The 12,196-nt window shown below is 42.1% G+C and overlaps 1 protein-coding gene across 2 annotated transcripts in view; it reads left to right on the top strand.

Annotated features, from left to right (window-relative positions):
- paxip1 (PAX interacting (with transcription-activation domain) protein 1) overlaps positions 1-7,203 on the top strand; it is a 29,295-nt gene extending 22,092 nt beyond the window's left edge. Inside the window, exons 15-23 of one of the 2 annotated variants that reach the window (XM_063886627.1) lie at positions 1,195-1,238; positions 2,134-2,201; positions 2,418-2,520; positions 5,390-5,558; positions 5,651-5,751; positions 5,893-6,027; positions 6,207-6,282; positions 6,454-6,513; positions 6,929-7,203. In XM_063886627.1, the coding sequence (XP_063742697.1) occupies positions 1,195-1,238; positions 2,134-2,201; positions 2,418-2,520; positions 5,390-5,558; positions 5,651-5,751; positions 5,893-6,027; positions 6,207-6,282; positions 6,454-6,513; positions 6,929-6,945 (773 nt within the window). In that variant the 3' untranslated portion in view covers positions 6,946-7,203. Of the gene's footprint in view, positions 1-1,194; positions 1,239-2,133; positions 2,202-2,417; positions 2,521-5,389; positions 5,559-5,650; positions 5,752-5,892; positions 6,028-6,206; positions 6,283-6,453 lie in introns of both variants that reach the window. The other variant, XM_063886626.1, reaches the window with a different exon arrangement.
- Positions 7,204-12,196: the final 4,993 nt, after the last annotated feature.

Below are 12,196 nucleotides of genomic sequence, written 5' to 3' on the forward strand. Positions count from 1 at the left end.
TCTAAATCAAATTTGTGAGACACAGAAAGGTTCACACTATGGCTGTAAATCTCAACATGGACTAGTACAATATCAAAATACCAGGAAGCACAATATTCCGCACAGGTAGAATTTGTGTAAATATCATTCTGCTGGAAGTATGGTGGAGCTGCTGTTATCCGGATACAAATCATATCCTGCTGACTAAATAAGACATCTGTATTTGCTACAGACCCTCCTCAATCTTAATGAGAATAATAATCTTACAATGATTCATTCTTCCAATAACGTGAATCATGTAGCAAATAAATATTGTCTTCACAAATCCTGCAGGCCTTATTTCACACTCCTTAAAGATGATACCTGGGACATTTTAAAATAAGCGAGGCAGTTATCACACAAACTCTCTGTTGGAGTGTGTTCCTTTACCACTAATAACAGCACTAGGGCTGCAAGATTATGGCCAAAATGATAATCACGATTATTTTAATCAATATTGAGATCATGATTAATTATCACGATTATTTGTATCGAATATCACGTGACAATTCACGTATACTGGGCATGCGCGTGCCAGTTGCAGTTGCAGCATTATAAAATGCAGAATTTACCTGCACAACAACTGCTACCAAAGACAACAATGTAAACAGCGCTTTTACTTCATTACCCATGTTTACCGCTGGTAGTCAAGGCTGATCTGACCCGATACCAGCTGATTTGAATCTTTCCGGGTAAGAAAGGGTCACGTGGTAGGAGCGTATTCTCTGAACGAATCAGAGAAGGATACTTGTGATCGATAAGACCCAATCAGAAAGCGCTCACGGGTGCCTACGTCAGCGTTTCCAAAAGTCTGCGTTTCGGCCTGTCCACACTAATCAGCAGCCCGGGGGTTTGAAAACTGAAACGGGGCCGTACTAGTGTAGAGGAGGCTTGTTTTCTCCATCACTCACTCGAAGCGCTAGATTGGCTTTGGAAAAAAACGTTGGTACTGAGTGTTCTATGAACAGAATGACACATTTAAAATATCGCTCGATCACACGATTTTGATCGTGGGAAGCCAAAATCGTGATTGTGATTACAATTCGATTAATTGTGCAGCCCTAAACAGCACTGCTCATTGTAGATTAGCCCTTGCAGTAAAATGTGTGTATTTTGTGAGTATTCTATCCAAGGAAAGATTCTGATCTGCATTGACCTCTGTGTTTCCCTCTGCAGGCTCCTGGAGAGCACCGATCAAAGTGTCTCCTGAGGCTGTGGCGGTGAGTCTGAGGAAATGACCCTTTGTGTTTGCCTTGTTGCTGCACATTCATCCACAGGAGCAGCTTACAGGGGGGCTGGGGTTTTGGAATAGTTCAACAACTTTAGAATGATTGTTTTTTGAATGCTACTGTAATGATTGACCCTATATTGAATGCAAGTCTATCATTAGTGTTTAACACTATTGAATTCTTCTCTGATGTGATGCAATGCTCTGTAGTAGGGATGCACCGATACATTGGCCGATGTCAGCCCTATTTACCACCATCGGCACATCTGTAAATAAGGTGACATGCGCCGATCGCGTCAGCGCCGCTGTTTTTAAATTTGACGGACAAGATCTGAAGTCAGGCCATCAGTTTGAAAGATTAAAACTGTGACTGTGGGTCTGCCGTAACTTTGTGGGTCTGCCCCCTCCCATGAATGACTTTAAAGTTACGGCAGACCAACAGTCACAGTTTTAATTCTCCCACAATGTAGCGGGCGCCTGCTGGATCGGTAAATGAAATCCATCATTCAATGTTGTTGGGAGGCCGTCGTTTATGTTTGTGACTTTGTTATACTGCTGCTACTCCCCTTAACTTCTAGAAACGTAATACGCTCACTCAACCTTTCTCTTGCTCGCTTTACACGTGCGCGCCACACACGTATCCCCCCCCCCTTCTCTTAAAGGGATAGGCTGCCCCAGTCTGCATTAAGCTACTGTTACTGTTATTCTAAACATCTTTTTTTCAATCATGCATCCCAACTCTGTAGTTTTTCACATTTATCTCAACGTAAAAGATGTCAGCACAGAAATGAGCAAACATTGAAGGGTAGATGCTGCACTGCTTGTTTGTACATGTGTGCGTGTTTGCTCCTCTGAGTGTGTCTTTATCCTGATGTGTGCTTGTGTAGAGCCTGCAGCTGCTCCACAAGCAGAAGATGAGCGACTCCAGCAGCCAGCCCGCCAACAAGAAGGCCAGGTCAGTTCAGTCTGCATCTCACACACACACACACACACACACACACACACACACACACACACACACACACACACACACACACACACACACACACACACACACACACACACACACACACACACACACACATACACACACACACACAGTTGGAGCTTTGCAGTTTATCGTACTACGATGTGTTATATTGTGGCTAAAAGTCCAATGGTGTGTGTGCAGGCTGGAGGACATACAGTCGCCCAATAAGAAGCTTCCTCTAGAGTCCACTCCCCGAGTCATGTTCACAGGCTTTGAGCCGGCACAAGTGCAGCAGTACACAAAGGTAAGGTCTGCTGGACACACACACACACACACACACACACACACACACACACACACACACACACACACACACACACACACACACACACACACACACACACACACACACACACACACACACACACACACACACACCGTGTAGAACTCTGTGAGACTATATACCAGTGGTCACCAACCTTTTTAAGCCCAAGATCCCTGACCTCGGTCTTGGTGAAATGCAAGATCTACCTAAGAGAAAAAAACAGCCCAGACTGTACTTCCAATTTGAGGCCTTTTATTTAGGCTAATTGTATTTGACTTACATGGAATTCTTTGGTTCAACTTTCAATTTGATGCAACCAAGAACACACTGTAACTAACTTAGTTTTGTTTTCATAATATCTTCAATTCTCAGATTCATTATTTAATTTCATTCCAACCCAAAAGATAAAGGCAAGGCTTATTTCCCATGTGTATTTGAGTCTATTATTATGTTCACAACAACAAAGAAAAAAATCAACATATCTTGCAATGAGCAGATCATATTAAGTGACATTGTTAACTGATATGCTTATCCACTGAAGCTTCATGCAAGTTACTACATTTACCACTAACATTTTAGAAAGTAGAACTCTAATGTGTGCTAACAGAATTCTCAGTCAGTGCAGTTAAACTGAGTATATTTTCATCTGAGAAAACGCCATTTCACAGAGGTAAGTGGATCCAAAGTAAGCACTCACTCTTGGTCCACATGCAGTGAGAAGAGGAAACTTCTCTCTGCTGACAAGTCCCCAAAAGTCACTGTCCCTTGATCTGGCTTTCAGCGCTGTCATTTTGCAAATCACCTATCTCCATGTCAACTCCACTTGGCAAAGCAAAAACGTGATGAAATTGATATGCTACCTGTTCTATATCAATGGGCAGGAATGGGTTTGAAATGAATGCAGCAATATCTTCCATGACGTCTAACTCACCAAAACGTCGATTGAACTCTTTTGCCCCTTTGTCCAGATGAGGGAAGTATTGCTCAGGTTTAAAAGCATCAATTTCTTCGATGACCTGTGACATTTTCTCCAGGTTGGGAAAGTGTGTCAGCCTCCTGTTCTTTTAGATTGTGTGTTCCAAACACCGAGCTTGGCCTTGAACGCATTCACTGCGCTTATCATTTGTGGAAGATGTCGGTCTTTTCCGTGGAGCTCATTGTTGAATGCGTTCAGTTTTGCTGTTATGTCTGTCAGAAACCCCAGGTCCAGAAGCCATGCATCATCTGACAATTCCTTGTGCTCCTCATTCCTTGTTGACAGATAAGTCTTGATCTCAGGCAGCAAGTCAATAAATCGCTGCATCACTTTTCCGCGACTCAACCACCGAACATCAGCATGGAGAAGTATATCTCCGTAAGCGGCATCGTGTTAATCTAATAACGCCTTGAATAAGCGATATTGAAGCGCCTTTGCTCGAATCGACTTTATCAGTTTGACCACCAGAGTCATTACATGATAAAAGTCCCCGACCTTCCCAACCAAAGCCTGCTGATGAATCACACAGTGATAATTCAGGAAGTCGGGAAAATCAGGGTCATTACAGCACAGCCCTATAAAACCAGAGAGAGAGACACACACACACACACACACACACACACACACACACACACACACACACACACACACACACACACACACACACACATACACATATAAATAAGCATGAGACTTCACACAGCTGTTTGAAGACAGGATGCTGACCCTACAGTCTGGTGTTCAACATCCGGAGTGTGTTGTAGGTCACGTGTAAGAGGTGAGGAAAACGTTTGTCTGAGTTTCCACTGGGTGGCAGCACTAGCCAGCTAGATCAGTCAGACGTTGTGCTCAGCAGAGACACAGTTCACCCAGCTGTTACAGAATGAGCCTCAACCAATGAGAATCCAGCGATTTCTCTGATCTACACATGTACTCCTGCTGTCAATTGAGACTTGTTTTATAAAAATAGAAATATTTAGGTGCAATTTTATAACAAAATAATATGGGGTTATTCAGTCACAAGTCATGTAAAAGTATCAACTCAATGGTTTCATGAAACAAACTGTACCCTAACCCTAAAATCAGGTGTAGCTGTAGTAGAGCCCATAGGAAGAGGGAGCTCAGTGGAAACAGCCTGGTGGTAGGATCATGCTTTCACTGTTTAAGAACTATTCATGATATAATACATGGGAATTAGGCAGAACAGGTCAATTATACATAAGATATTATTAACTTAATTCAATAAATGTACCCATCATTTATCAATTTTTGCTGATCTGTATGAAATTAAAATAAAAGGTTGTCTTTGTAAATTGATGCTGTACACGTTTCACGGCTTATTTAATGTCTATAGAAACGTTTCAGCTTCATCATATCATTATAATAACTTGGTAAAGAGTGGTGCAGAAATCCTCAGAAAAGGCCTTTCCTCTCTTCCTGTCCACTGGTCTGTAGGCCAATGGTTTTCTGAATCTGTGTTTATTTTTATCTTTTTCTGAGTTCTGAGGTTAACAGAAGCTGAAGAAGTTTTAACGTTTTGTTCTACCACATGAAATTCAGTAAATACCCCACTGGTGGATTTACAAACCAGGAGGTTGCTAACAAGTGTCAAAATTAGATGACTAAACCTCATCACGTCCAACATTGGCGTCCTCTAGCTTAGCGGTGGCGACGTGAGGTCATGTGACCCTTCTGTAGTTCCTTTATAGCCTAACGTTAGCTTTTTACTTCAAACATCATAGAGTGGTGTTAATATGTGGAGATTATCCTGTTGAACAAATAAACGTTTGTTCAAACGTTCATTAGTTCCTCTGTCTCCTGCTGCTAACTGCTCTCTGTGTTTACTGGTGTGTGTCCTCTCTCCCCCTGCAGAGGTTACATGCTTTAGGGGGGGAGGTAGTAGACGGCAGTCAGAAGGTCTCTCACCTGGTGGCCTGTAAGGTGACTCGCACCGTCAAGTTCCTCACCGCCATGTCTGTGGTGAAGCACATCATCAGCCCCGAGTGGCTGGAAGAGAGCTGGAGGAGCCAGAAGTTTTTGGGTATGTTTTTAGTTTTAAGCATCCTCCTCTGTTTGCCTACTGAAAGGAATTAGGATGTGTGAAATTGAACTGTGCGTGTTTGTGTGTGTTAGATGAGCAGAGCTACATTCTGAGGGATGCAGAGGCGGAGGTGTTGTTTGGCTTCAGTCTTGAAGACTCACTGAAGAGGGCCCACAATGCACCACTTTTCAAGGTGAGTAAGGCCTGCCGTTGCTCTGGTTACTCCATAGTTTAAATACAGCGGGAAGCGCTGATAGGTGGGCATGGATTGGTTCTAATGAGTGTGCCCCTGTCCTCCACTGTCTGTCTGTCTGTCGGTCTGATGGAGGTGCAGGGGAAGTATTTCTACCTCACCCCTGGGATGTGCCCCAGCCTCAGCACCATGAAACCCATCCTGGAGAGTGCAGGAGGGAAGCTGCTGGCCAAACAGCCGTCCTACAGGAAGATCATGGAGCACAAACAGAACAAGGTGCTCACACACAGCCACTGGATGCTAGGGATGTTATGAAGGAATCTTGATAATGCATTTCATTTTGACGTTAGGTAGAATATAATAATATAGTTATAAGCATTTTATTCATAAAGAGCTCTGATAGCAGATTATTGGACTTTATTTATTCACAAATTCTATGTTGGTGTGTTGTTCAGAACCTCCCAGAGATCATCTTGATCTCCTGTGACAATGACCTGCACCTCTGTAGAGAGTACTTCTTGAAAAACATTGGTAAGACTCTCTCATACACACAAACACACACACACACACACACACACACACACACACACACACACACACACACACACTCACACTCACACTCACACTCACATTGTCATTGGTGATGGCGTGAGGGGGGGTAGCGCTGTGTGTGATGTTGTGTCTCTGCCGTCTCTGTTCCAGACGTCCACAACGCTGAGTTCATCCTGACCGGAGTCCTCACCCAGAAGCTGGACTACGACTCATATCCTTTACAGCCCTGAAACACACACACACACAAACTGATGTATTATTCTTATAAGGATTGAGGAGGGTCTGTACCAACTACAGATGTGTTATTGAGTCAGCATAATATGATTTGTAACCGGGTCGCTGCAGCTCCACAGTACTTCCTGCAGAATGATATTTACACATATTCGACCTGTGAGGAATATTGCGCTTCGTGGCATTTGGATATTGCACTAGTCCATGTTGAGATTTCCATTGACATTTGATTTATTTAGTTTGCACGTCCCTGCTGATCCACCATGTGTCTGAATGTGTTCTCTGACGGCAGATTGTGTTTTGATACTGTGGAGGAAGACATTCTTCTGACACCTGTTCATCACATTCAGAAAGCCCCCCCCCCCCACCACAGTGACTTTCCTTGACAGGCCCACGTATAAGTTCACCTGATGGTGGTGCAGCCATGATGAAGAGGAAGAAGAGGAGCAGATGGAGTCCACTGACTTTTCTATCTTTTTATTTCTGTGCGTAGATCTGTAGTCATTTTGTAGCTTTTATTACAAGGATAAATAAATGGATGTTATTTTTCCGAGTTGTATTTAAATTATGGAGGATTTTAACCTTTTTGCTGTTTGAATTGAATGTGTAAAAGCTCCCGCTGGCACACGCTGCTCTTTGGAATAAAACATGTACATTATGATTGTGAAACATGTCTCTGTGTGCTTCCTGATCATGCTGGTAGGTGTCTCAAAGATTTCATATTTTGGTAGTCTTCAGCATGGGAAACAAAGGCTCAGGGATGGAGCATGATCAGAAGTTTTGGGAATGGGAGAACTTTGTTCACAGCTGAACAGGAGAGCGCTGTTCCCTCTCTCCTCCGGGTTCCTCCTGATGATTCCTCAGAGACCAGATTTAATGAATTGGTAATGAGGCTCTGGGGTAGTTACTACTGAAGTTCTAATTGCTGGCTGTCAGACAGATAGCCTGGGGTCGTGTGCGGGTGGGTGCAGGGTGGGGAAGGGGGGTGCAGCGTTGCCTGCGGTGCTGCCCTCAAAACTGCAGCAGACTGAATTAAAGCGCATGAGCCAAGGTCATGTGCTACATATTCTGAGAGTGAAGGTCTGAGGCGTCACAGCGCTGCAAGCCAGACCCTGCTGACTGCTGCACACACACCTTCCTCTACAGTGTGAATTTCACAGAAAAAAATGTGCTAAAAGCAAACAACCTGAAACTAGATCTCAGACAGTACAACAAGGAAACAAAGTTCAGACTTTATATGGAAGGAGTGAATTTCAAAGGGAATCTACCCCACCAAATCACCACTTGTATATCTCTGACTAACCCTGTGTTCCCTCGACTTCTTGAAGAAAAACTGTTTGGCATGCAACTAAGACTCAATAAACAGAGAGCTCTGATGATATGAGTTTAATGAGAGCCACGTCACATCAGCAGACCTCAATCCAACCATGGCTTTACAGACGTTCACTTCTTCACGGTGGTATTTGTACTGAAGTGAATATTTCACATGCTGCCAGATGAACTGTGGGATGCTCATGCTCCATGCCAGTCAAAGCATTTTCAATGGTGAGGATTTTTGTGAACCTTATTTATACATTTTTACACACATTTGGAAGAATTAATGAAGTGATTGTGGGTGAAAGTGTCATGTTACAGTAGTACAATACAAACACAACAACATACAAATAACAACATAACAACACAAACAGCCGGCTCGATCATATATCTTACAAAAAGCATCAACCCCTCACCCTTCAGGTCAATTCATGAAGAAAAAAAAAAGTCTGAGGAAACAGGATCTTATTCGGGGATCTCTGAAAGGTCTGCATAGTCAATGAGATGCCCCCCCATCAAGAAAATGTGTGTAACTTCCTGGAAGCACATTCTAAATGATTGTACATTTCTTTTTATTATCTTATTTTAATTGATATAGCAATAGCAGGTGAATCCAAATACAGCCTGACAACTACACCCACAAGAGTCAAGAGTATTTTCAAGTAGACCAACAGAGACCAGAAATAACCGTACAACACGTTTTCAGACGTGTGTGTGTGTGTGTGTGTGTGTGTGTGTGTGTGTGTGTGTGTGTGTGTGTGTGTGTGTGTGTGTGTGTGTGTGTGTGTGTGTGTGTGTGTGTGTGTGTGTGTGTGTGTGTGTGTGTGTGTGTGTGTGTGTGTGTGTGTGTGTGTGTGTGTGTGTGTGTGTGTGTGTGTGTGTGTGCTTGTTTTTGTGAGATTGAGAGAAGAAAAAAAAAATTGTGATAATAACAATAATAATATTCTCTCTATAGTCATTAATTCTAAATATATACAGTCGATAAAATAAGTATTGAACATGTCCCAATGTTTCTCAGTAAATATATTTATAAAGGTGTTATTGACATGGAATTTTCATCAGATGTCGGTAACAACCCATGCAATACACACATGCAAATAAATCAGACCATAGATGTCCATAAATTAAGTTATGTGTATTAAAATGGAATGACTCAGGGAAAAAGTATTGAACACATGAAGAAAGGGAGGTGCAAAGAGTCAGGAAAGCCAAGACAGCAGCTCAAATCTATCAGAAACCAGATAGCAATCCCACTACTTGAAGGTGCAAATTCATATAAACTGGTTCAGTCCCAACTGATGGCCTATAAAAAGGTGTCTAATTACCAAGGTGTCAGACAAAAACATCTAATGATGGGGAAAGGCAAAGAGCTCTCTCAAGACCTTCCCAACCGTATTGTTGCAAAACATACTGATGGCATTACAGAAGGATTTCTAAACTTCTGAATATTCCAGTGAGCACTGTTGGGGACATAATCTGGAAGTGGAAAGAACACCATTTCACCATAAACCTGCCACGACCAGGTGCTCCTTGCAAGAATTCTGACAGAGGAGTGAAAAGAATGATCAGAAGAGTTGTCTAAGAGATAAGGACCACTTGTGGAAACCTTCAGAAAGACCTGGAATCAGCAGGTACAATTGTTTCAAAGAAAACAATAAATAATGCACTCAACCACCACGGTCTGTACGCACGCTCACCACGCAAGACTCCATTGCTGAGGAAAAAGCATCATGTTGAAGCTTGTTTAAAGTTTGCTGCACAACATTTAGACAAGCCTGTGAAATACTGGGAGAATACACTCTGGTCAGATGAGTTCAAAATTGAACTCTTTGGATATTTGGGTATTAACACAGCATGATTGGAGGTCAAATGGCACTGCAGATCACCCCCAAAACACCATGCCAACAGTGAAGGACACATCAATGGTGTGGGGCTGCTTTTCAGCATACGGCACGGACATTCCAGAACCCAACACGCTGAAACAGCTTTTAGTTTTTATGCTCCACATAATTGGAACCACCTTCCAGAAAACCCTTCACCAGTCCTGAGTTCATTTAAGTCAAGGCTAAAAACCTTTCTTTTTCAAGCAGCTAACCCAGAAATCATTTCACTTGTTTTATCCATACTCCTCTTGCAACACCTACTGTATTTACAATGTTAATTTTGAACTGTCCTGTATCTCTTTTATGCATGGTTTTTATAAATGTGTTATTCCACTGTGTTTAATTGCTGTTTTTCATTTTCTTTTAATTATTATTATTTGTATTTTTTCCTTCGGTCTTCTGATTGTGTGTTAATGCTGATGTAAAGCACTTTGAACTGCCTCTGTGTCTGAAAATGTGCTATATAAATTAACTTTCCTTACCTACCTTAACTTGATAAAAATCTGCTGCCATCTACCAGGATGATGAAGATCAAACAAGGGTGGACATTTCAGCAAGACAATGATCCCAAACGCACAGCCAAGGAAGCTCTCAACTGGTTTCAGAGTAAGACAATAAAACTGAATGACGCAGCCAATCACCTGACTTGAATCCAATAGCAAATCTATGGAAAGAACTAAAGATCAGAGTTCACAGAAGAGGCCCAAGATTTGAAGACTGTTTGTGTGGAAGAATGGGCCAAAATCCAACCTGAACATGAGACTAGTTTTTCCAAACAAGAGGCTTGTGGAAGCTGTCATTACCAACAAAGACTTTTGTGCAAAGTATGAAATCCATTTCAGTAAGTGTGTTCAAGATTTTCTCCCTGTGTTCTGAACTTGTTTGTTTTGGTTTTTCTTTGCATGCCTGGATTGCATGGGTTGCTACCGACATCTGGAAGAAATGTTGTATCAATAGCATCTTCAGAAATATATCTATTTTCAATACTTAAGTACTAGATCCTCATACAGGGAAAATGTGCAACAGCTTAGAAGATGTGGGCGCTGCATTCCGCACATAATACAAGACGCTGTATTCACAATAGACACGAGAAAGAAAAGAGAATATAAAAAACGTATTAGATCGATGGACTTTCCCACAATTGGGACATTTAAATGAAGAATGAACTCCTCCCATCACAGAAAAGGAATTGGAAAATGCACTGAATAACCAGGCCTTCTCCCAGAGGACAGGAAGTCACAGTCACAGGCTGAAAGTGTTCCACATAACATGCTGCTGCCCTGTGCTGTGATAATGACATCATCAGATAATATACACGCACACAGCCGCACACACACACACTGTTTGTACAATCCTAATTAATTCCAATTAGAAATGCAAATGAGGGTCTGATGTGTGATTAAGCAGCAGCTCCTTGTTGGTTTGTGATGTCCTCCTCTGATGCAGCCCAGTTGTGGGGAGAATGAAGGGAAAGTATTGGGACACAGAAAATGTTGTAATTAATGTAGAAATGCTTCATGTGAGATATTTCTAATTAGTCTCCAGTCCCTCCCTCTGTTACAGCACACACTTCCCATGTTCCGCAGGATGCAGAGGACCCACACACTAATTATTCAGAGATGGGCACTGGGATTCATCTGGCCCGCAATTTACATATGAGCTAATTATCATATGATGGAACTAATGACTAATAATTCAACCAATTATAAGGCTTGGCTACCTCATTACACTTTCAGAAAAAGGAGGCTTGGAGGAGAATTAATTGTTTGAGACAAAGAGGAGAGCAGGAAAAGAATCTGGGTCAGTGTCCACCAGCTGGAGGACTTCAGGAGAAGCTCTTCATCCACAGCTCTGCTCTGGATCAGCATCTTCTCCTTCCTGCTGTCCTCAAGTCAAATTTGACCCATTTGCTATTTATTTTATGTCAGAATAAGGGATTCTTTTTTCTCATTCCCTAAGAAATATCACGGATGGCTCTTAACAAGAAAAATGGTTGATCACTACTTTCATTGAACTATGTTTTTATTCAAATTCACAGCATCTCTGGTTTTACCGGGTCAATCCCAACAAGGTGGTGGAATGGAGCAATAGAGGAGGTCTTTTAAAAGCAATAGTAAAACTATCTATGCTACGAGTTGGAATAAAGATGGCGACAAAGATGTAACACAGATTTAGGTGAGGATTTATTCTATATGCTTGCTATACAGACACACCAGGGGACAAAGGTGGCACATTTGAGGAGTAGACGTGCCAAAACACATGGATATTAAGAATTATTATATAATGAACACATGCATTTTCATTTTCATTGTTTCTTAAGCTGGAGCGCGTCTCTGCTAATGGACGTGTTTTGGGCCGTTTGAACCTGTTGGCCCCCCACAGCTGTATATACGTATAAGGTGTATGATTTTATTATAGACAGAAGCAGAAGATTCTGATGTTAAAAAAACGGCTAAATGTTGCTC

This window comes from Eleginops maclovinus, chromosome 6 (genome assembly GCF_036324505.1).
Source record: "Eleginops maclovinus isolate JMC-PN-2008 ecotype Puerto Natales chromosome 6, JC_Emac_rtc_rv5, whole genome shotgun sequence".
Lineage (NCBI taxonomy): Eukaryota > Metazoa > Chordata > Actinopteri > Perciformes > Eleginopidae > Eleginops > Eleginops maclovinus.